The 25,757-nt window shown below is 42.0% G+C and overlaps 1 protein-coding gene across 1 annotated transcript; it reads left to right on the top strand.

The window, feature by feature from the left end:
* The first annotated feature begins 1,990 nt into the window (after window positions 1-1,990).
* EMILIN3 (elastin microfibril interfacer 3) lies at window positions 1,991-24,605 on the top strand. Its single transcript, XM_089673354.1, has 4 exons — window positions 1,991-2,925; window positions 6,688-6,810; window positions 11,874-12,136; window positions 22,664-24,605. Exons 1-4 carry the CDS (start codon window positions 2,741-2,743, stop codon window positions 24,454-24,456), a joined length of 2,364 nt encoding a protein of 787 aa, XP_089529480.1. The 5' UTR covers window positions 1,991-2,740; the 3' UTR covers window positions 24,457-24,605.
* The last annotated feature ends 1,152 nt before the right edge of the window (window positions 24,606-25,757 follow it).

The raw sequence follows: 25,757 nt of genomic DNA, 5'->3' as shown, positions 1-25,757 counted from the left end.
ATCTTTTTAAATCAAATAAATTATAATGACTTTATTCAAGTGGATACCCAATCACATTAACAATCAGTGAAAACGTGAATAAAGTGAAAAAAAAACTGTGAATCCAAAGCAAAGAAATACCACTGTGAATGTGAATCACTCTTCAGTGCTCTATTCAAACCGGCACTGTGACACTTCTAAGTGCAGTAAGGAATGCATACCCTTACCAATATTCCAAAAAACAGACGCTTTTATATCTTTCCAAAAGATAGGTGGGAGACAGTCCTCCTATGGATCTTTACCCAGTTAAAACTGCCTTCATAATATCATCAGGATCCAAAAAGCCTTCAGATAAAAAGTACAGTTCCTGGTATACAAATATGGGTCTAAATGCACTTGATGTATAATCCTCAAAGGTGCTTAGAACGGAAGTCAGGTGACATCATTTCTAGTCTGGCTCTATTTGATGCACTGAGCGCTGTTTGTACTGAAATGTATTGTAATTGTATTGTCTCCCTTATATTGTAAAGCGCTGCACAAACTGTTGGCGCTATATACATCTTGTATAATAATAATAATAATTATGATGTTATTGTACACTTTCGGGATAATTTAGATTCCTTTGTTAGGTTTCAGAGGTTCAGAAACCCTCATACTCTATATTAACCACTTCCCGACCGGCCGTTGCATATAAACGGCCGGACGGTGGCAGTGCAGGGTCGGGTGGCCGTTTATAAACGGCCTCCCCGCACCCTGCTTGTGCGCGCTCCCTCGGAGCACGCAGCACCGCGATCCGGTGCCCGCTGTGTCCTCCGGACACAGTGAAACACAGATTGTCGGACGGGACCTCTGTACGAGGTCACGATCATGTGATCACTGATTGGCCAATCAGTGATCACATGCAAAGTAGTAAGCAAGATATCACTTGTGACATCATTGCTTACTACGTGTGAAATCTGTGAATGATCACAGAGGTCACATGGTACAAGGCTATTCACAACAGCCTTGTACCATGTGACAAGCTGTGACCAATCACAGCTCACTCAGTACTTCTCAATGAGTGCAAGAATGCAGACAGAGAGAAAGAGAAATGATTGCTTTTACATCCTATATGGGTGGAAAAGCAATCAGTGTAAAAAAAAATAAAAAATACTCATCACCCCCCACAAGTAGCACCATGGTGACACTGTACTGCTAGGGTGACAGTATGTAAAAAAAATAATAATAATAATAATAATATAAAAAAATAAAATAAAAATGTAAAAAATTTTTTTTTTAAATTATAATTTTTGGTTATAAACTAATTTGGATTTTTTTGTTTACTAAAAAGATAACGGAATAAATTTTGGCAAAGATTTATGATGAAATATTATTTATTTGCAAAATTTTATAAAAAAAACACTTTTTTAAAAGATTTTTGGACATTTTCATTTACATAGCAAAAAAAATAAAAATCCCAGTGGTGAATAAATACCACCAAAATAAAGCTTTATCTGTCTCAAAAAAATGGTAAAAAATTCATTTGGGTACAGTGTTGCATGACCGCGCAATTGTCATTCAAAGTGTGATAGCGCTGAAAGCTGAAAATTGCCCTGGTCAGGAAGGGGGTAAAAGTGTCTGGACTGGAAGTGGTTAATATGTAGATTTCAGAGCTAATTTAAGTTATCCAATAAGGGGGTATCACTTAAACTCTGAACTTTCTGCAAGTTCTCTGGATTTAGGTAAAGTTTAATGCTTGCACGCAGGCTCCTGTGCATGAAGAATCTGCAGCTTGAGTAAGGATGAGTTGGCAGTCCTGCTGGACGTCAGCGCTTCTCCTGAACTTGTTGAATGTTGCAGCGTACATGCTCGCCGTGCACGTGTGCCTCTGCCTGCGGTGAGTGTGACATGCAGTGCCAGGCTGAGTCTCATGTTGCTGCTGGCAGAGGTAACACAGTTTCAGGAAAGGGTAGAGCAGGGGGGTATATTATTCTAATCCCAGAGAACTCCTCCTCTCCCTCCACCCCAATCACCCCCTCCCCTTCTACAGGTCTGGGGTATAGAGGGAGCTGTGAGGAGCTGTCAGGGACAGGGGGAGAGAGGGAGACTGGAGAAAGACAGAAAGTCACAACAGACTGATAGAAAGAAAGTTTCAGAGAGACATACCGGGAATGCAGACACTGGAGACAGGGAGCGTTAGGAAACAGACAAGAGAATTTACATCAGAGGGATGTGATGAAGAGGTGTGAGAGCTGGAGGGAAAAGGAGAATGCAAAATAAAGAATTTGGGAAGTAAAAGTGAGTAGTGGAAAGAGAAGAAAAAAGCGCAGGGAGAAAAACGAGATGGAAACAGCATTAGGCTAAGCCAACGTCTCTAGCCAAGGACAGTCACACTTTGTGACAGTGACTCTTCCTGACATATAGAACAGATCCAAAGTCAGACAGGGACAAGAACAGCTCTGGTTTCCTGAGAAAGTGGCACAAGTGACGGACCTCAGCTCAACGAACGAGTTGCCAAAACTCATAAAGGACGAATTCTGTGTATGCTCCAAAAAGTACCGGTGATTTAGAAGACCAAAAGACTGGCTTAAAAAAACATAAGATCCTCAAACTGGAAGTGCCAGCCTGTTGTGCACCACATAAAAGACAGGCCACTTGACTTTTGAAGAAGCTATTGGATTGACACAAGGAGAAGAAGTCCACTCTTTTAGTAAAGACCCAGGAACAGCATTTACAGAACCTTTTGGACTGTTGCAATTGATCCTTATTGTCCTCTGGAAAAATGCAAGATAGGATGCTCAGGATTTTGCTTTTAGTTTCCCTCGCTGTATGGTTAAGTGGGCTGCTATGCCCAGCCGAGGCCAAAGGGACATATTTCCCACCTCCTGCCACAGGAAGGTTCATTCACAGCTTGTATACACCAAGCTCTCATCCTCAGACCTATGGCAAACCCATTACCAAGCACAGGTAAGACCGATGGCATGTCTGATGGACTGATTATGGAACGTAGCATAATGTACTGTATTACTGCCATTTTAAATATGTTTGCTGTGTAAAATGATCTTTCAACATTAATGCCTTGATCCGATATACTTTATACCAGCCTTTCTCAACAAGGGTTCTGTGGAACCCTAAGTTTTTTCCAGAGGTTGCTATGGGTATGAGCAATTTCTGCCTCTCAGATAAGTCACCGCTGATACCAATAAACTTTTTAGCAATCTGTAAGGGTAGGATTCTTCTTACTGAACATAAATGTAAGGAACATTCTTTCTACTGACCTTAACATTAGCGTACCCTTAGCTCTAGATATTGTAATTATAAGCAGAGGTTCCCTGAGATCAGAAAGTTATTGTAAGGATTCCTCCATGTTACATAGATGAGAAAACCTGGTATATATAATGAGATTACAAAATATAGAATCAGCACTTTTCGATTACATATACTGTATAGAAATATCCAATGCTAACGCAGTTAAACATGCAATACAGTTATTCAGAGAAGAATCCCATGCTTTGAAAAGGTCTGCCCCAAATCTGTAATAGGTTGGTGAAGCATACTTAATGATCCATAGATTGTAAACACATCCTATGGCACTGTCCAGAGTGATGTACCCAACCATTGTGGAATTTGGTTGCTTGATCCAAGTGCCGTTGAGCTGCCCATGCATATATTGGACCTAGATGTAATTTTGCATGCCAAGCAGAAATATGTGTAGCACAAAGGAAATAGTCAAACCTTGACTGCATTCTCTAACACACTGTCTATTTTATTATCCCGCCTATTCAGTATCCTAATGGATATGATTGGCTGATAGAGTGATTCACAGGTTTACTTATCAAAGTAAAGAGCAAAGCGCTGTAATCCAAAGCCACCAATTGGTGGTTAACATTTGTTTTTGGCTGTTTAGGATGATAGAATCTGATTGGTTACTGTTGCTTACTGCACTCTCACATCATTAGTGTTGAATTATTCATTACATTTTACACCCATAGGTCTAAAGTATGCTACTAGTACCAAGCCATTACAGGCCTTTTATAGATTTGCTTTCCTATATTCAAAAGGCATTAAACATAAAAGAATAACAAAACTTTTTAACAGACACAGGAGAGAACAGGAATTGGAATCCCGCTCAGATGAGCTGACAGTGAATTCTTTTATACCTTTGAATGCTTGTTCCCCATTGTACAGCACTCAGGTAGGCAGTTTGTAGATGTATATTTTCTGTTAGCGAGGAACTGGGGAAGCATGCTGGAACTTGTAGTATAACAGTGCAGCTTTGTGTTTCCATACATAATGAGTATCAGTATAGGAGTGTCGGCATACACAGCCTGATCTTCATTACTCACTTCAGGATATGTGTTGGCTCTCGAATTCTATACATTAATTTTATACGAGAAGCGTGTGAATAATTAGTGTAACAATATGGAACATCGTTATACAAATCTATTAGAATTAGTCTTGGATCGGGTGCCCTTGCCTGTGCTTGTCTTTGGCGGTTTGCCTGGAATAATGAAGCAAAATTGTTTCTGTTGTTGATAGCATCCATCACACAACAAGAGGCTCTGCTGTTAGCATAGAGGTGCAGGCTTATTAGGGCAAAGAAGAATGTGTAGTAACCCATAGCAACCCTTTAGAATTCCCATATTATTGAGTTGACTACTTTAAAGAGAGATCTGGTTGCTGTAGGTTACATCCTCATCGTTATTATTTTTATGCTAATTTATATAATGCCTTGCAAACAGACCTGAAGTTATAAAGAAGACAAACCTAACATGCGTAGTAGACCCGTATGCGGGCACATACCTCTTATTCTTCTGACTGCTCTTTCATTGTGCCCTCCAGAGGCCACCAAATTACAATTCAAGCAATGCCTTCCCTGAAAGTAGAAGCATAGGTATGCCCACCAATCCCAAGAATGACTGGAACTCATCATAAGTTACTGAGGCCAAGATCTTCCAGTTTGGCATTTGGGTGGGGCATGCCTATTCTCTGGATAGTCAGCCAGTAAAAATGAGAAGTATGTACTGGCACCTTTAGTGCCTACTTTACTACGCACTTGTTGGTTTGAACCTGTTCTGACCTTTAACTATATAAGCTGTCAGCTAAATATTATACCTTCATTTATCTTCTAGAGGGAAACATGGAGCCCTCTATTGTACAGATACTGCCAATATCTAGAGCAGTCTTTGTCAACTAGGGTTCCACCAGAGGTTCCTAGGGGTTCGTTAAGCAATGGGCAATTCCTGCCTCTCAGATAAGTAACAGTTGATAACAATGGTCTTTCTATTTATATGAGTATTTCTCCCAATGACCATCACACTAATGTACTGTGAGCTGTAGATAAAAAGATGTGTTAAAAACGTTGAGTTCTAGAGCATTCTCTGCCAGAGTTCCATGGAACTCTAGAGTTCCTCCAAAAGTTGCTAGGGGTTTTGTCGACCTGTGGCTGATTGACCTCTCTCCTGATGCCTTCATAATTCTGGATCCAACAGCACTTAGCAGAGCTAGCAGCACTGTACCAATGATCTTTTTTTTTTTTAGATGTCTGTAAGCAGGGCATTCTGATCGCCAGTGTAAGGGGAACATTCATCCCAGTAGCCACCAACGTAAGGAACATCCTTCCAACTGAACCCAGTATTTTATTTTAACCTGGGGTTCCCCAAGCATTATTTCCTCTGGGTTAAAAAGGTTGAGAAAGGCTGATCTACAAAGTTTTCACTATATCCTGCCCACTTCTCCATTGTACTATTTTTCAGTGAAACCATTGTGGACAGTGGTCACAAGGGAACAATAGCAAGGTGCAGGAGCTGGGTGGAAACAGTCCTTCGAAATTACTGCTTACCTTACATCAGTTTTACATAACAGAACATTAGGGCTCCAGGGATGTCCTATGGTTGTCTGTGTTACTGTTCTGCCACCTGTTTACTTTGCTAAAGATCAGCACAGGTACACATACTGTAAAAGAATACCACAAATTATTATATTATTATTATTATACAGTATTTATAAAGCGCCAATAGTTCGCTCAGCGCTGTACATTACAAAGGGGGACAGAACATGTGACAGAACAATACCAATACAATACAAAACATGAGGGGATCGAGGGCCCTGCTCTTCCGAGCTTACAATCTAAAGGGAGGGGATGGTGGCGCAGGAGGAGATAGCTGTGGGGGATGGAGTGGTAGGAAGAGTGGAGGAGGTTGGCAAGTTAGCAGGGGGTGGGGTAGGCTTCCCTGAAGAGGTGGGTTTTCAGGGTGCGCCTAAAGGAGAGGAGAGTACGTGATAATCTGATGGGTTGGGGCAGGGAGTTCCAGAGGATGGGTGACACCCTGGAGAAGCCCTGGAGGCGGGCATGGGAGGAGGAGACCAGGGAACTAGCCGTATACAATAAACTAGGGCAAGGTTCAATGACTATGTGAAAAGTGCAGTAGCCCATAGCATCTAACAGATTCCAGATTGCCAAATTGGTAAATAGGTTGTCTAGGTAACTGCCTTTCCTGCATTGTCTGGTATTCCTTTATGGAATAAGCCCAGTGGTATGTCACAGAATCCCTGGTGTAAATTACATGGATGTTTTATTACTGGAGATATTCACTTTATATTCATCTAATGCTTTTCTATTCCATCTCCCTCCCCCTCTCATGTCCCTTCTTGCTGTCCTCTCCCCCCCACCCCTTTCATTCCCTAACTGTCTCCAAACTGTCTCCATACCACGGCTTTCTCTTGCAGAAATTACTGCGTCTATGTGGTGGAGAGGAACGTGACCTGCACACAGCAGGATGGCACAGAACCGTATATCAAGGCTGAGTATCTCAAGTGCAGCTGGGGACCCAAATGCCCAGGAACCGTTGTGTGAGTGCAATGTACTAACAGTACCTAATATTCTTCTGTGAATAATGGACAAATGTATGTAATACAGAAAGCTGCAAAGGTGCTCTATGACCATTTTACAAGCTCAAGGGTGAACCATTTTCTATAGGTCATGAAACTTTAAGGGTGCAAAAATTACACTTTTATATTTCAATGGTTTTTATTAATATTAATTATAAACAGTATAAACAGAGGCATCAAAACACGCCCAAACAGGGGCTATCATTTGCAGCAATAATAAAAAAACAAATAAAAACAAAATAAGCATAATAGAGAAAACAGTGCTCTAACTCCAACAAGGCAAAAGGAAAAGGTACGCCCACGCAGAGGCTAGCCATGGCACATAAGTTACAATAACATTAATGTAACTCAGACTATAACAACTAAAGGCAACTGTCCACTGTCACACCAAAAACTAACAGAAAAAGAGAAAAAGAAGAAAAAAACAAAAAAAAAAACAAAGAGCAGGGGTCCAAGAGCGCCAGACCAAACGCCAATGCCAAACGCCATTACATCCCCATACTAGCCAGGGGAAGTGTGGGAAAGCCATATTGCCACCACGGTTCCCATATTTTTGAAAATTTACATTGGGAGTCATTGCATATACTCGTCATCTGTTCGTTGAGCATCATAGCGGTCATACGATCCCGCACCCCCTGAAAAATGACAACCAGGCTCTTCCAGGCCTGAGCAATTGTTCTAGTGGCCAATAAAAACAAATAGGAAGACAATTTCTGCTGATGAGCACAAACAAAGTGGAACAAAGTGAAAAGGAGGCCAAACACACGAGACCAAAAACGAACCAGTCTCGGGAATAATACACTTTTAAAAGGTAACTGTATGTTTATAAACATAAAGGGCACATTTACAGTTGTGCAATGCGTTATTGCACATTAAGCAACTGATTAATGTGCGTTACATTAAGGCAGCTCATTGAAATCGGGGTTTCGATCCACCAAAATGTCCCAAATATCAAACATGTCACAAGACCATTGGCGCAACGCACTACAACACACATTGCTGGGTTGCAAATAATGTGCATTGCGTTAGTGTGTTGGGGTGCTATTCAAAATGAGTGGGACTGAAATGCATTGACGCATCCAGTTCCACAACGCATAGATGTAAATCAACCCCAAAGAAATATGTCAATAGGCAATCAACCCTTAGAACAAATTCTTGTGGCACTGGGCATGCATAGTCTAAGCCTCTGTCCAAATCTATATCATACATACCAAAGGTCACCAGCACATCGGAATCCCCTCTTTAAAGATGGGATTAGTCGATGTTGATAAAAATAGTCATATAAAAACAACCAGTGCGTTTCAGGGCAACACCACTCCCCCTTCATCAAGGATCAACGCTTGGATGAACTCAGGAAAACCAGTGACTTCATAGATCTATTTTAGAATCAGAATTAAACTCTCCTGATAAAGAAATAACCTGACAGCAAGTGCTCAGCAGCAATTAAGTTTTATCCTGTGTTGAGCCCTGATGAAGGGAGAGTGGTATTGCCCTGATACATGTTGGCTGTTTTATATGACTTTTTTTTATCAACAATTAAAATTTTATTAGACACTTTTATCCAATTTTGATCTCCTTTATTTTTATGCAATCACTTTGGCTGTTTTAATTGTACCTCAAGGCACAGTAACGGATGGTATATGTGCATTCCTTTGCCATTCACAGCAAATAGTACCCAGCAAACATATACAGTAAAAACACCTGCACTGCAGCATACCCCAATGAACAGGTATGAATGTACTAAAAATACTAAAAGTACAGCAAGTGCATTGAAGCTTGTTTCTGGTCTATTCAAAGTGAATAGGCTGCTCTTATGCAATGCATATCAGGTATGAAAACATATCCGTTAATGTAAGTGTGAATCGGTCTTAAGGCCACATTTTAATTCAACCAGATACCAACCCAGTGTGTTTTTAGACATATTTTACATTTGTTACCATTCATCCCTATGAAAGGTTTTTTTCACTGAAAACTGCACCAAAGATGTAGCAAGCACAGTGGCTAAATGGTTAGCACTTCTACTTGGCAGTACTAGGATTGTTGGTGTGAATCCCAACCACAGCACCACCTGCCTGGAGTTTGCGTGTTCTCCCTGTGCCTGTGTGGGTTTCCTCCGGGTACTCCGGTTTTCTTCCACACTCCCAATGACATGCTGGTAGGTTAATTGGCTCCTGTCTCAATTGTCCCTAGTATGTCTATGTATGAATGTGAGTTAGGAACCTTAGGCTCTCTGCTCCTTGAGGGTTAGGGACTGATGTGAATATACAATATATATATGCAAAGCGCTGTGTAAGTTGATAGCGTTATATAAGTACCTGTAATAAATAAACACATTGTATTAAAATGCAGAAGTATACTATAAATGTAGCTTAAATTAGTACTTTCTAATGTCAATACTGCATTCTGGTACACCGTGTGACCGGCTTACAGCTATGCAGTGTTTATTGCTGGTTAACGGGCATATGCTTAAAGCGGAGCTCCACCTAAAAGGTGACGTTCCACTTTAAGTACTTCTCCCCCACTCCCCGTTAAGGATTGGCACCTGGGGGAGTGGGTACCAGAATTTGACAGGTTTCTGCTATGATCAGAAGCAGGAGTTGTCCTCCCCCCATCTTTTGGAACACATAACATTTCCTAGAAGACTACAGGACCATTCACAAAGCGCAGCGCTGCTCGCGCATGCGCAGTGGGCACCCGGCTGTGAAGCCGCAAGCAGTAACAGCAAGGTTCCCATACTGAGGTGGCCGGCACCAGGGAGAGAAGACAGCTGGACTGAGGGACAGGTAAGTGTCTGTATTTTAACAGTCAGCAGCTACAGTTTTTGTAGCTGCTGACTTTTATTTTTTTTTTTAAATCAACTGGAACTCCACATTAAGCCGGGTGCGTGGCGTTTGCATCAGACTGGCCATCATATTTGGATCCAATGCTGCCTTATATTTGTTTATAAACAATCAGTTATGCTTTAACCCCATCATGACCGTGGTTTAAACAAACCTTAACACCCAGACCCAATTTTGCAATTTTGATATACGTTAGTAAAACTGTACATATGATTGCAACTACTTTGTGTATCCAAGTGGATTATACCTTGTTTTGTTCAGGACAAACTAAGCGTTCATTTGGTGGTTAATAGTAATGATTATTTCCTGATTTTATTTTATTATCAAAGAAAAATTGGGTCAAAATTGTAAAAAAAAAAATTAAATTTAGCTGTGTATTCTTTGTTATTACCATAATTTACCAGCCTAAAACTTAACAACCTAAAATAAATTACCCAGCTCCTGACGATCACAGCGATACCACATATGTGTATGTTATTTGTTTTTTGTACCCGTTGTACGGCCCAGAAACAATAGTGTGCATTTTGCTTTTTTTTATCCTACCTAAAAAAAAAGTGTGACCATGTATTCCTATGAAAATCTTCAAATTGATCTGTATCAGAACAGGTGTGTTTTTCAAAGTCCTGCTTACTGCATTTTTGCTGCGGGTTTGGTGTGGTAAAAAAAAAAAACACAGCAAAAACGCACCTCCCTATTGAAATCAATGGAAAACGCAGTAAAAACTAATTAAAAACGCATTAAAAAATACACTTCCGGTGCATTTTTGGTGCGGTTTTAGAGTAACAAAAATGCACCGAAAACATGGTAAAAATGCAGTAAAAACATGTCTAAAGCGCATATGCTTTTGCAGACGATCAGTGTGAAAGTAGCCTAACTGATACTAATGTAAAAATGCCGGTTATTAAAAATTCTACCTAAAATATGCTGACCCCAACCTTTGACACTAACCTTTGACCCTAACACTAACCTAGATCAAACTTTGATCCAGCTATTTTTTCTTCTTTTTTTTAATACACTTTTGTTTGTTTACATCGTTCTCTCTTGCAAAGAGAGAAAGATACAATGCATCCAATCAGAGGCTATCATAGCGGTCAGGTGACCGAGAACTGGGAGTCCATTGTCCCGAATGTTAGCACGAGACAAGGGGCTCTCAGTGAGATGAGTCTTAAACACAGGAACACATATAGTATGTGCAGTGTCCAAGTTTAAAGCCAACCTCCTGGATGCCATATATGTGTTACCATGTTGTTATGGGGTTAAGGTCCATTTCACACCCAAGTGTTTTTGAAGTACATTTCCCAAATCGCTTCAACACTCAACATCAAGTTTCCTATTATAGTCAATGGTGCCAATTCACACCTGACCCTAATGCTGCTTGAAGCTTGTCACTTGAAGCTCAAGGCATTCATTTTATGCACAATTTGTACAAATATCTTGCCTCTCTCTTGCCTCATGGGTATCATCAACTCATCAGTTGCCTGTTTGTGTCAGTTGATTGATGCAGAATCTGAAGAGATCAAAAATCTCCTAACTGACAATAAGAACATGAAGGCCTCCTCAAGGGCCCATTTGCACTGCTGTACTGAAGGGCTTATTTATACTAATGTACACTGCGTTAAGGAAGCCCATTCATTTTGAAGGCACACAGTGTGTCGCAATGCACAAACATCGTACCTGCTCTATAACACAATTTACAGAGCTTTTCATATCTTCATTTTTTTCATTGGCCAAAATAAGGAAAGATGACTTTGGATTGGTCACCAAGGGTTCTCTACATCTTCCCTTTGGCTTGTTAAATAAGCTTCCATAAATCTATAATGCAATGTGATGTGAAAATCATTTGCTACATTTAATTATCAACAGTTAAAATGATGTTCCTTTCGCACCACAACCATTTGGGAAAATGAAGAATTTTATTGCAAGTCAGCGTGACACTTGGTAGGTTTTCCCACCGTCTTTAGAGAAAAATGTGCCCTGCTGCTTCTATTTAATCACAGCCTGAAGTAACAAATTACTGTTTGTATAGATTTCATTATAGAACATTAGTGAAAGCGACAAATAGTCACCTGCAGAGCTTCTCATTATTAAGCTCAATGGACCCTCAAGATCTGTGGAATCTGAATGGACAGGGGGGATGTGGTTGACTGCCCAGCATCTTTAATTTGCTCCATTATTTCCTTATAGGTACAGGACACTTTTCAGGCCTAAGTATTATATTGGGTACAAGATAGTGACTGAACTGCAGTGGCGCTGTTGTCCTGGACATTCAGGGGACGCCTGCCAAGATGGTCCTCTGATTCAGCCAGCATATCATCCACCTTACATGGGCCCCAAGGCAGCCCCAGGACAGAAGCTGTTCCCTCCACCAAAGACTCCCCCTTCCTATCCTAAACTGCCACCTGAAACTCTTCCAGATCCACCAATATCACCTAAGAAAAGTGGCTATGGTAAGAAAAATGTTGTTACATTCTTGTTATCATTATTAGAAATCACATGATTGCTATAAATACTTATTTAAAAGTTATATTAAAGTTTCCTTTAAAAAAATAAATAACATACATGTCATACTTACCTGCTCTGTGCAATGGTTTTGCACAGAGCAGCCCCATTCCTTTTCTTCTTAGGTCCCCCGCTGGTGTTCCTGGCTTCTCCCACTTGACCAGTGCCCCCCATAGCAAGCCATTTGCTATGGGGGGCACTGGTGCATGCTCACTCCCGAACCTTATTCTACGCTTCCATAAGACACATAGAGCTGTGGCTTTGCCCCACCCCTGCTCTCTCCTCATTGGCTCACTGTCTATGATTGATAGCATTGGGAGCCAATGGCTCCTGCTGCTGTGTTTCAACCAAAGAGGAGAGAGAGACCCGGGACAGCCGAGGATCCCATGCACAACGCTGGATGGAGAGGGGGCTCAGGTGAGTATTAAGGGGGGCTGTTGAAGGAGCAGCTACCAGAAAGTTTTTTTTTACCATCCTGCATAGGAAGTACGAAGGTAAAAAAACTTAAACCTTTACAACCAGTTTAAGGCCAAGTCTCGTAAATGTAAAAAAAAAGTCTTCCACAAAGGGGTTAAAATAAAAAACAGCTTAGCCTGCAATCCTCATCTCCACCATGGCACTGTACGCTACAATAATTTATTTTAGCCACAAGATTTTGGGTTGAAAGACTGTCAGTGAACCTGGAAGAATGGACATGTACACAGTGTATACTGTGAGCTTAGGGTGTCATGGAGTCACCTCATGAAGGGACATTACTTTGACACCCAACACTCATAGTACAATGCTGCAAAAATCAGCACTAATGTCACCCAGCATTGAGGCCCACCAACCATCAAATGAAAATCCAAAGAGGAAGTGGACCCTCAGTGTCACATGACGAGTCTAAGACATCTGAAAAAAGTAAGGATATCATTAAAAAAACAAACGTACAGGTGACAGGGCCTACAGGCGAGCAGGAGATGTAGCCTTGATCTTTACTGGGACAAGGTCATTCAGCTCCCTGGGCAAAGATGCCAAACTGTGCCCCCCCTTCCTGTTCATGATATGCAGGCTTAGGGTAGAGGGTACGCAACCCGCACCTCCTCCCAGATGTCTCCTCACTGCTCCCAGAGCTGGGTTGATGCTGATGTCACTACTCTTGCAACCATGTAACAGAAGGAACTCAGCACAGGGTGCCCCCATCCCTGCAATAAACCATTGCACCTAGGCCAGCTTCCCCTCCTGCCCACCCCTTGTCTTGACCCTAGCCCTGATATGAGCTTTAAAAGGACACTGTCACGGAGAGAACAGCAGAGTTGCATGGACCTGCAGCAGCCTTTGAGACCTTCCAACTATACCCAAATGCTGGTCCCATCTGCAGGTAAAGATTCAACACTTCTGGTTGTGTCGATATTGCCAAGACCCAAGATCACATATTCCAGTTGGCATCTTCACCAGCCAATAGGAAATTGAAGATAGAAGGAAAGTGGTTCTCTTAAAAAAAAAAATAAGCTTTGCCTGTCAGAATGGTTTAAGATTCAGCTTTGTGAGTCCGAGTCATCTATAGGTAGATGCTGCTAGGTACCTTCACTTTATACTTACAGCAGTTTTCCCCCTTCCCTCCTCTCTCTATTTAGTTGTTGGGAGTAGGGAAAGAACCCACGCTTAACACCCAAGTCACTCTAGTCGGAGCTTATACAGAGCTGAGAGCTGAAAACCTTATGTAAAATAGCTAGGCCAACTGCCAAGCAACTGCACTGTCACATAGGAGGATGGGAAGTGAGTCACATGATCATCCATACCAAAAGATACCCGGCATTACCTTTGCTCCCAGCAGGGAGCTGAGAAAAGGTCAGTATGCAATTCTGGGGAGGGGGGCAATAAAGCAATCCTATTATTTTGCTTGGCTTGGCAAAATCACAGATTTGCTTTAATGCTCAATAGAAGTCTTAGCCCAAATGCTAAAAGAAAATCAAAGTTGTAAGTCTAAGGCCTCTGCTGCTCCTAAACGTGAGTTTAGGAGCTTTTGGCGTTTCTTGCCAAAGACTCTGAACTCAACTCAATAAAAGCCTATGGGTCCATGTACACGTAGGCTTATACCAGAATTTAGGGGCAGTTAAATGTTCCTCTCCTGAACGCAGAATAATCTTGTTCAGGACAGGAATGTTTTGCCCAAAAACCACTAAATGCTGCAAAAACGTGTGTAAACGCTAGCTAAGTTTAGTGCTTGAGCATTTTTTCATGTCAATGGAAAATACTCTGGCCAATCAAAGGAAAAAACATCCAAGAGCTAAATGCGGCTAAAAGCAATATCGCGTTTACATGCATTTTTGCCATGTTTAGCATTTTTCTGCTGCCAGGAGAGCTTAAGGTCTAGGTGTACATGATGCCCCCCCAGCCAAAAAGCCCATTGCCATTCAAGAAAGCATGCGTTGCTGATTATAGAATTCTAGGTCTGACTTGGCAAGGGACACATCAGGCACAGGACGTAGTGGTCCTTCTCTGAAGAGTATTGGGAAGCAAAGGGCTTTTTAGCTAGGGTTGGGGGTTGATTGACAAAAAAAAAGCAAAACGTAGAGCATTTATGATTTTGTTGCACCTTGGTTTTGTTTTTAACCATAAGCAAACTATGCCTGGGACCACCTTTTACAAGTTTTTATCATTCCTTGGCACGGTAAACTAAACAAACTAACTGGACCAAGTGGATGAACCATTCGTGGACACAGTTAAAACTGCCAGTGTGAGTGCACCCTAAATCAGAGACCCAGAAACAAGCACATGCATGGTTAGTGACTCACAAAGGTGCCAGCAGTGAATAAGAAGGTCATCCCAAAGCTTATATCATTGATCAGAACTCTGAAATCGCTGCTTTCATATTTATCCTAACAGAGTTCTTTCAAAGTAAACCTATACAGAGATATAGTAGTGCTTGGGTATTGTGCTGTTTCAACAAATGTAATTTGTCACATAATGAGACACTGGCACAGATGTTATATGCGCACAACATAGCATAGATGTTATGAGGACATTGATAAGGCAGATGAATGACAAAACCAGCAGTGTCCACCAGTGAGATGAGGTTCATGGTCTTACAATTTAACAGCTGCAATGCCTGAGGACCTTAGTGCCCATTGTTCATCATCATGGCATTCATCATCTGGGGACAAGACTTGGAGGTCTTCTCTTTGACATCAATTGACATCAAAGCATGTTAATATAAAATATGTTACATGGTTACATAGTCAGGTTGTAACATCATCAAGTGCAACCAAATCTCCATAAAGTTCAACCGCAGTTTCACAGCTGTGCAAGGACACGGGTTCACAGGTTTTTGTTCACATCAGAACTCACTTTTTTTCCCCCCATACAAGACAATGGGAAACAGGGGCGGACTCACCATTTGGAAACTCGGGCACTGCCCGAGGGCCCGGGGTCAGTAGGGGGCCCCATGAGATGCCCCTGGTACCTTTTTCATAGGCTTTTTTGAGTTTGGGCAAGGACACAGGGGCCCCATGATCCCCTATTGCCCGGGGGCCCCATGAGTTCTCAGTCCGCCCCTGATGGGAAAGCAAAAGCATTTTAAAACAGGTTACATCAACTTAGCAGACAGTTAAATTCAGTCTAGCATGAGGTCAACTGCAGGTTAGATGCACCTGTTAATGATATCTGAATTATCTTGGTAGAATCCCAAACTGGTCTCAAATGCTAGTGGAATGAACCTAAGACCCCATTCACATTTTGTGTGACTCTGGACATCAAAGCCGCATGACAAGTCATACCCCATGGTTTCCAATGATAACCATTCATATATGTGTGACTTAAAGTTGCAGCAACTTCAGAGTAGTTCATGCACTACTTTGGTCTGACTTTTATGCAACTTGAGGGCCATAGACTTCAATGTTAACCCTGAAAAGTTGCATGAAAGTTGTACCTGAATGTATTACATGCAACAGTGGGTACGACTTTGCAGAGAAACAATTCGCAATCATCCAAAGTTGCGACAAATTTGCATCAAAGTTGCACTCCAAAGTCACGCAACTTTGGAGTCATATAAGTGTGAATGGAGCCTAACGCAGCCTGGATTTGCCTTTTGACACAAACCCAAAGCTTGTCAGCACAGGTTTTTCCCCATTATCCAAAAACATGCAGGTAGGCAAATCAACTTCCACCTAAAACTGATTCTACTGTCTGCATATGTATGAGTACAGTAGAGACATTATGATGTAAGCTGTGTTGGGGAAGGGACTTTTCACATTGATTCTATGCAGGGCTTTATTTTCTCTAGAAATAGGTGCAGGTACTCCCCGCCTCACCCCTTGTTTCCGCCCCCTACCCACCTCTGTGCATAGTCCCTTCGTTTCACCACCTCCCAGTATGGCCCTTTTAGAGAATAGATAACCAAGTATCATTCTGTGCATTTGTATGGAATTTGTTGTTGACAATAAGAAAAGTAATAAAATAAATCCCCTGCAGCCAGCAAAAGTAGACCCCCTAGCAACAACCCCCCAAGTAACAATAGATCCAACTCAGCAACAACATTTCTCTTGGCAGCCAGCAACCATAGACCCCTCCCTCAACAATAGATCCCTCCCAGCAACAACAGATCCCTCACAAGCAACAAGACATACACACTAAAATAGGTCCCCCAGCAACAATAGACCCTCCAGAACACCCCATCACTCCTTGCCATTATATACATTCAGTGCTGGAGGTGCTGAAACTGCATACCCCTGAGTTCCCGCTAAAAAAAGCCCTGATTCTATGTACTCTGTATTGTAGATTATGTTGGTGCCATATAAATGAATACAAGAACTATACCGCTGAAAGTGCTTTGTTATAGCTGTAAAAAAATACCCTTTGATTCTGCAAGAAATCCAGTGCTGTCCTGTGTACTCTGCAGAGTTATCTCTAGGAGTGTTATCATCCCTGCCAAGTTCGCCTGTGTGCACTACAGAGCACCTCCCTCCTATGTTATGGTGATATGGAGGTGTTCTATAGTGCTGACACACTTCCTGTCCTAGGGTGACAATGCTTCTCCTCCATTGGTACAGTACAATGAGCCAGCGTTGTCATTTACAATAGGAAATGTGGTACTGGCAGGATCACTAGGTAAAAATAAAGGAAGAAACGCTTTAAAAATAAATCTAATGCAGTCACCTCATTAATGGAGCGGTAAGCTGCAATATACTGCATTCTTCTTCTTGAGAATGGATACAATTTCATTGGTGCTGGCACCTCCTGGCCCTTTAAGGGGTTTGTGATTCCAGGAGGTGGGGCTGGGTTTAGGGCCATGTGACTGCCATGATTGCCTGTCACAGCGGTCACATGATTGGAAAGCTACTGACCACAAGTAGCGATTTGGACCTTTCCATGATGTCCCGGTAAATGTGTCGGGAGTGCGCACTCTAGACACATTTTGTTTATATTGGGTACGCAAATATGCGGCCCCTCGGTGCCAAGGCCCAGCCCCTGAGAAGCCGCATATTTGCATGCACTCGGCGCCAAGGAGTTAAAGATCAATCTTTATCTTGTTATCCACACCATTGAAATATCATTCTGGATTGTTGGTTGTGATTTACAAAACTCTACTTGGTGCGCTTTTCTAGAGTTGAACACCTTTTGGCATTTAAAGAATATGTAAACCCAACATTTCATATCCCTGATACGTGCCTGTTGTACCCTGCAGTTGTATACAAAAATATCCTGTTCTCTTTGAATTGCTTCCTTTTTGTAAAATCCCTGGTGTACCTGCCAGTCCCTCTGCGTTCCTATTAAAAACTGACCACACTAGACATGAGAGCACAGCGCGTTCATTTCTTTAGATGTGCTGAGAACTCAGTCTGCTCTCCTCCAATGATCAGACTTGTCCTGGCACCCCCCAATCCCGCATAGCCATTCACTTGGAAGACCAGTGTACTGCTGTTTCTCCTCCCCAGCTTTCTATGCAGCTGAGAACAGAGGGTATGTGATCACTTTTTAAAAAAGGGGGAAAGGGTATTTATAATGTTTTTTTTATATCTATACACAGGGTTTACCTTTCATTTCTATTCTAAACTGTATTTGTTGGTTTACATACACAAAAAATTATTTTGGAATGAGGAAAGTGTAGGAAATCTGTATTTGCCATGAAGAATTTTTTTTTTATTTCTTATGTTAACACTGTTATAATTGCAAAGGGGTTTCCATAGTTGCACATCCAGTTTCTCAATCATCTGACACCAAATTTACCTAAATAAAGAATCCCTCTTTTAATCATTGCTGACAAAACCAAACACAAATGACACAGTTCCTTCCTCTCCGCATAAATGAGGGTATGTATAGCTCTGCTGGGTGTTGTATTCTTTTACAAACATAGATTAATAATTTCATGGCTCAGGTTATTCATGAGAACAAAGTCGCTTTATGCTGCCATGTCCTGTCTCAGCCAATAGATAGCACTGCTACAAATCATAGCTGGGCTTCCTAATGCCTTTCGCAGCCAGCTGATCAGCCGCCCGGTTTCCAAAGACAGGGCAGAACAGTACGCCACTACAAAGTTATATGAGGCACTTCAAGCCGGGATTGTTCCAATCTGCCACTGCAATAACATAAATACAACCAGCTGAGCCCTGGATCATTTTTCTTCCAAACCTTGATGAAAAGAATGAACTTCATACACAATCCAAGAAAGGTTTGAAATACAGAGTTTATACAATCACCCAAATAAAAACGATGTATAATTCAAATCAAACTATGATATGGTTACTGAACAAGTTAAATCTCCGGGTTAGATTACAATTTTTTGTTGTGAAAATGAATGCAATTTTATGTTTTGCCGGTATGTTTTTCTAGTGTTGACCAAGGGCTTTTTTTCCAAAAAATAGGTGCAGGAACTCAACCACGACCCTTCTCCTGCTATACACACACCCACCCACCAAAGTGCATCAAATAGTGGGTGAGGTCAATATTCACTAACTGTGGGAGGATCTTAAAAGAGAATTAAATATCAGGAGTGCATTACATACAAAGTGCAGAGTTCGGGGGGGTTACACAGAGTGCAGAGTTTAGGGGTGTGCTATGTGCAGTTTGGGATGTGCTACATGTAAACTGCAGAGTTCAGGGGTGTGCTATGTGCAGAGTTTGGAATGTGCTATGTGTAAAGTGCAGAGTTCAGGGGTGCGCTACACACAGAGTGCAAAGTTCAGGGGTGTGCTATGTGCAGAGCTTAGAGATGTGCTACATACATAGTGCAGAGTTCGGGGGTGTACTACACACACAGAGTGCAAAGTTCCGGGGTGTGCTATCTGCAGAGTTTAGAGATGTGCTACATACATAGTGCAGAGTTTGGGGGTGCGCTACACACACAGAGTGCAAAGTTCAGGGGTGTGCTCTGTGCAGAGTTTAGAGATGTGCTACATACATAGTGCAGAGTTTGGGGGTGTACTACACACACAGAGTGCAAAGTTCAGGGGTGTGCTACGTGCAGAGTTTAGAGATGTGCTACATACATAGTGCAGAGTTCGGGGGTGTACTACACACACAGAGTGCAAAGTTCCGGGGTGTGCTATCTGCAGAGCTTAGAGATGTGCTACATACAAAGTGCAGAGTTCAGGGGTGTACTACACATACAGAGTGCAAAGTTCAGGGGTGTGCTATGTGCAGAGTTTAGAGATGTGCTACATACAAAGTGCAGAGTTTGGGGGTGTACTACACACACAGAGTGCAAACTTCCGGGATGTGCTATGTGCAGAGTTTAGAGATGTGCTACATACATAGTGCAGAGTTCGGTGGTGTGCTACATACACAGAGTGCAAAGTTCAGGGGTGTGCTCTGTGCAGAGTTTAGAGATGTGCTACATACAAAGTGCAGCGTTCAGGGGTGCACTACCCATGGAGTGTAGAGTTCAGCCTTCTTCCACAGCTGCCTACCTCTGCATTCCCCATCCACATTTCACTTTCACCCATCTTTAGCCCTTACCTCTGCATGGAACCCCCCCCCCCCCCATCCTTAATTTTTTGTTGCTATTTTGTTGAGCTAAAGCACCCAGCTGGCTCTAGTACCTCCCCATACACTGTAGGTGGATCTGCCTCTCTCAGTTGCAGGGAGATCATCCAGTGGGGGTGTCAGCATCCACACTGCACCCCAGGCACCTGCATCTCCCTGGTCCCCATCCTGCACACTCAGTGGGAGCCGCTCAGATCAGATCTGTGGAAGCCATTGGAGATAGGGTTGTCACCTCATCTCTTTAAACCCGAACACATATTAATTACGCAGGTTCTGAGGCTAATTTAATGCAGATAAGGTACTAAGTGAGCTTAATTACCACCTTAATCAGCCACAGAACCTGTGTAATTAATATGTGTTTGGGATTAAATGGATGAGGTGGCGACCCTGATTGGAGACAAGCTGTCACTTGTAAACTGAAGCCGGACTTCTGTGTTTATGGGTGATAGCGGTGAGTAGGGAGCAGAGGGCCTGAGCCAAAGTTGGATGAACTGAGATCCACCAAGTTCGAGCTGAACTGGCATTGACACTTTTTTTTTTAAGATCTTGCATTACTAACCACTTGCCCTCCACCCTATAGCAGAAATACTGCTACAGGGTGGCAGGGCTGTGCAAAATCACGTATATATACATGATTTGCATCTCCAGGTAGGGGGCGTGCGCACGTCACCCTACCCGTGCCGCTATTGGTGGCTAGACGTTGTCAATCACCGGGTCCTGGACAGTGATTCCTGGCCGGCACTCGGTGATCCTCGGGGGAAAGCTGACAGGGGAGAGACCTGGGTGCAAACACAGGTCTCTCTGTTGTCAGCATAGACATGCTGTTTTGTATCTCTCAGCACAGCAGAGGTACAAAACAGCATGCCTCCCTAATAAAACACAGCACACAGTAAACCACACACAGCACACAGTTAACCCTTTAATCGCCCCCAGATGTTAACCCCTTCCTGCCCAGTGTCATTAGTATATATACTGCCATTTGTAGATGATATAATATTTCATGTACATCATTTAATTTACACGTATTGGGATTTTTTAGCAAAGACATGTAGCAGAACCTATTTTGGCCTAAATTTATGAAAAAATTAGAATTTTGAAATTTTTTTTATTGGATATGTTTTATAGCAAAAAGTACAAAATATTGGTTTTTTTTTTCAAAATTGTTGGCCTTTTTTTGTTTATAGCACAAAAAAAAACAACGCAGAGCCAATCAAATACCACCGAAAGAAAGCTCTATTTGTGGAAAAAAAAGGACATCAATTTAATTTATGTACAGCGTTGCATGACCGCGCAATTGTTAGTTAAAGTAACGCAGCACTGTATCGCAAAAAATGGCCTGATCAGTAAATCTTCCAGAGGGCTGTTCCTATAGATTTGTTGCATCACTAACCATAGAAATAATAAAATATTATATTACATGCAGGAGCTACTGATAACATTTCCAAATATATATATGAAAGTATTTATAGCTGTACAGAAGTTTTCATATTTATGTAATTAGCTTTTTATACCGAACTCCAGCCAAAACATTTCTGTTTTTTGTTTGGGAAGGTTTCTTTGCGGTTCTAGACACCCCCCTTCCCCTTCCCCCATCCAAAACTAAAAAATAATCTTTTGCCTGAAGCAGGGATTTATTTTTGTTTATTCCCTGCCATATTCGGCACCAGATTGACGCTAGGCATTTTCTGTGCTGTACAGGATAGCTGTTAGTTGAAAAATATTGTCCCTTTTATACCTTCCTTTTAAAGCATTTTATAAGGTTTTCGAAAGAGTAAGGTAGGGAAGAGTTAACCCCTCTATCCCCAATTGGAAGAGTGCATCTTACTTCCAGTCTTAGTGTCCGTACATGAGGTAAGAGGAGTCTCCTCTAAAGAAACGCACAGCAATGGAAATAAAATAGAGATTCTACATCCTCCCTTCCCTTACTCCTTTAATCTCTGCTAAAGAAAGCTCTTTTATTGCTTTGTTTGTTTCTTATAGAGAGATACCCCTTACTTTCTAGCCTTCCTCTGGATCACCTGTGGGTATAGAATTGTGTCTATTGGACTTTTTGTTTTCTTTTTTTATTGGTTGAACTAGATGGACTTGTGTCTTTTTTCTACCAGACTATGCAACTTCTTGTCCTGGTGACCACAGAGGAAGCAAAAATAAAAATTACTTAGTAGAGTCACAGACAACAATATCAAAAAAATCCAAACCTTCCCCACTTTTTTCAAAGCTAACAAAAAAGTTTTGCATGGAGATGGGCTTTCAACACCTTGTGAGAACTAATGATTTCTTGAAATATTTACAAATTCAGATGTGGTATTAATGCAAATGTAATTTACTGTACATAAACCTAGTTCTAAGAAAAATTTTAATTTACTGTATGTTCATAATGGTGCGGACACCCTTGGTACTGGTCTGAACACAGAGGAGCAATAGTGACCGACTGGGAAGTAGGTTATTATTTCCGCTCTGTCTGTGTTGAATCACTAACTCTTTGCTAATTGTCTTATTTGTATCCTTTACAGGTAGAAAATTGTCCCCTATATTTGGAGAACGTTTAGATCGTTTGGAAGAAGAGGTCAGACGTTTGTCTCAGTCATATGACAGCTTACAAGGAATAGTAAGCGGTTTGGGAGACTCTCTACGTCTTGCCATACAGGAAGACACCAACAAAATGATTGGTTCATTAGTCAGCGGGCCTGGTTCTTCATCACAGTCATCTGTTGGCTTTGGGGTGATTCCAGATGCTTTGGCTGAGGCCCCTTATGTTCCTGGAGACCTATCTGGCAGAGTAGCTGAAGTGAGTGAACTTCTACGATCAAAAACAGAGCTTCTGGATGAAGTGAATGGGATGGTGATGGGTCATGAAGCACAGCTCCAACATTTACTCGAGGCTGCAAGACCGTCTCTACTTACCTCCACTGAAATGCTTGAGCAGTACCTGGAGGGCAAAATAGCTGAGGCACAGGCAAAGATGATGGAAGGAATAGAGTCACGGATACAGAAGATCCAAGGTATCTGTGATATTAAAGTACAAGAGGTTCAAAAGCAGTGTCAAGACGTAGAACAGGCAGCAGGTCAAAGAATGCAGCAGGAAATGGATGGAAGAGAGGTTGCCTTGCAAAGAGAATTGTCAAAGTTAGGCACCAGACTACAGGAACTGGGTGCACTTGATGGCTGTTGTGGAAGGTTGGAAGACCTCAATAGGCGCGTGGAGGAACTGGAACATAGCCATCACCAACTGACTGAAGAGCACCACACTATTAGCCAGAGGGTGGATGTGGAACTGACAAGACTTATGGTGGAGCCTCAGATTGGAACAAGACTCGATGAAGTGGAAAGCAGGTTAAACTTAACTGAGGAAGGTGTGAGAAGATGTTGCCATGAAGGAGTGGAAAGAGGTCACTTGTTAACCGAGTTGGATGGAGTAAGGGCTTCTGTAGATGACAAAGTAAGAGTTTTGGAAGAGAGACTTTTAACAGCTGTTGGAGAGCTCACCAATGCCTCGGCTCCTTTGGCTCTAGATGGAGCAGTGATGCCTTTATTGGATGCTCATTTGTCTGGGCTACGGAAAGAAGGTCTTGAAGGGCTGGAAGGAGTGCAGAGTCGACTTGCTGCTGTAGAGGAGTTGTGTGCTGCTGGATGTTCTGCACCTGGAGGAGAATCTCTTGTAGAGATTCATAATGAGATCTTACAGTGCCAGAAGCAAAACCAGGATGTCCAAAAACAACTAAGTCACCTGAACGGAACTGTTTTAAGCATTAAGAAGCAGATTGAACGACAACATGAGGAAGCATTACAAGGCGAGATCACTCTGCTACAAGTTAACTTGCGCAGTGTTGGACGTTCTCTGCATGGCTTGGAAGAAACTGTGAATAGATATGCAGATTCTGTATCACAAATAAATTCCACGGCTGAGGAACGGGGTAACCGACTGAACGAAGAACTGACTACAGTTCAAGGACAGATAGACGGACAAGGCTCACAAATCCGCACCAGCCGAGCACAGCTACTAGGACTACGTGGGGATATGGAAAGGATGAAAGCACGTCTTGCAGGTCAGTTAGGTAGTTGTCAATATCTGGCCCGTGAACTTCAGGGAGAAGTGGCACAGTTTGAACGTAGGGTGAACCAAGTGGAAGGTGCCTGTGGAGCTCAGGAAGCAAGCTTTTTTGGCTACCTGGACCATGTCAACAGCACATTAGCCTCCCATGAACGTGGTTTGGGAGCCCTGAGATATGAGCTGAATCAAATTACACAACACGTGCCAAGCTTGCCGCTGCCACCTACCACACAGGACACTCCTGAAGGCAAATAGCATGACCTAATTGCAGTAGAGGTTCTTCCTTGAACATGGTGGGCATCCATAGACAAAAACTTAAGGAACTTAAAAAGCAAAATGCCCACTTGGAACAGGGAGACTTGAGAAGACTTGTTCTCAGTGTTCGGGGCAGCTAAGTCACTTTTTTTTTTTTGGGGGGGGGGGGAGGGAGTATATTTTCAATGCCACCTGTTCAGTACAGGATAAAGTGGCAGTGCAGGGATATGTGTGGTGCTAGGGCATTACTCCTATACAAAGTACTTTCCACAGACTATATATCTCTCAGTGTCTTCTTCTCTGTTACCCTGATGCACTGCAAGAGGTAAAGCTTGCTCTATCTCTGTGCCTATCTGAAGATAACCTCACTCTTGGATGAATTATTACCCACTCATTTAAGGCCACTCTTTGTTCTCTGCCAGCAGTGAAACTGTTAGAAGTATGCAGAGGAGCAAAAAAAAAATTATGTGCCTGTATGTATCATGCAAAAAAAACCATAAACACTAAAGGCTCAAACCAAATGTTAACCCAATACACCCATTGGGATATCTACCTGCACACATAAACCCTACCTTAAAACTGCTAATCTGTTCAATGCATGGTTACTTTGTTCCAACAAATCTTCCATTCATATCCATCAGTCCAAAACACATAATAAAATAATTCTGAAATCTTGTATCTAAGCAGATTACATCTCTTAGCTTTAGGAAGTTTGTTCCACTGTGCAACACACAGCACAGTCTATATCCAATTGGTCTCCTTGTCCTTTTAATGTTGCATATACCCCCCCTACTGGATGTCTCCAGCATTACAGGCCCATGTTCTATATGATACAAGTACAAGCCCTGGAATGGAGTCATAAATCACCTCCACAGATGTACAGAAAAGGAGCTTATTAGAACAATGCACAATAGCTAGCCTACGTGAATTGCTGATGGCTTCAGCTCTGAATTTTCTTACTGTGTGAGGAACTGAAACCACATATTACAGAGCGGTAACTGAGAAATAGCTTGTTGCTTATGTGACAACTTTTGGATTAGTCAAAAATGAAATCCTTCTTAGAAAAATCCCACCTAATTTAGTCACTCGAATATAAATCTTCCACTTACAAGTTCCATCCAAGTGGAGACTTCGCCATTGTGGCAAATACATAATGATTTTTACATGAGTGCTTAAATAAAGCGTGTGGATTTTGATCTTCAATGTGCTGGTCTTTCTACTTGTGTCTTAACCCCGTACTGACTACTAGCTAAACCATGCTGGAGCTTTGAAAAAAGCACCTTAGATTCTTGCTTGCACAT

Source organism: Staurois parvus, unplaced genomic scaffold, assembly GCF_062004578.1.
Source record: "Staurois parvus isolate SC_StPar_1 unplaced genomic scaffold, SC_StPar_1.0 ptg000137l, whole genome shotgun sequence".
NCBI lineage: Eukaryota > Metazoa > Chordata > Amphibia > Anura > Ranidae > Staurois > Staurois parvus.
The sequence above is the reverse complement of the archived record's forward strand: the minus strand, read 5'-3'. Positions and strand labels throughout refer to the sequence as shown.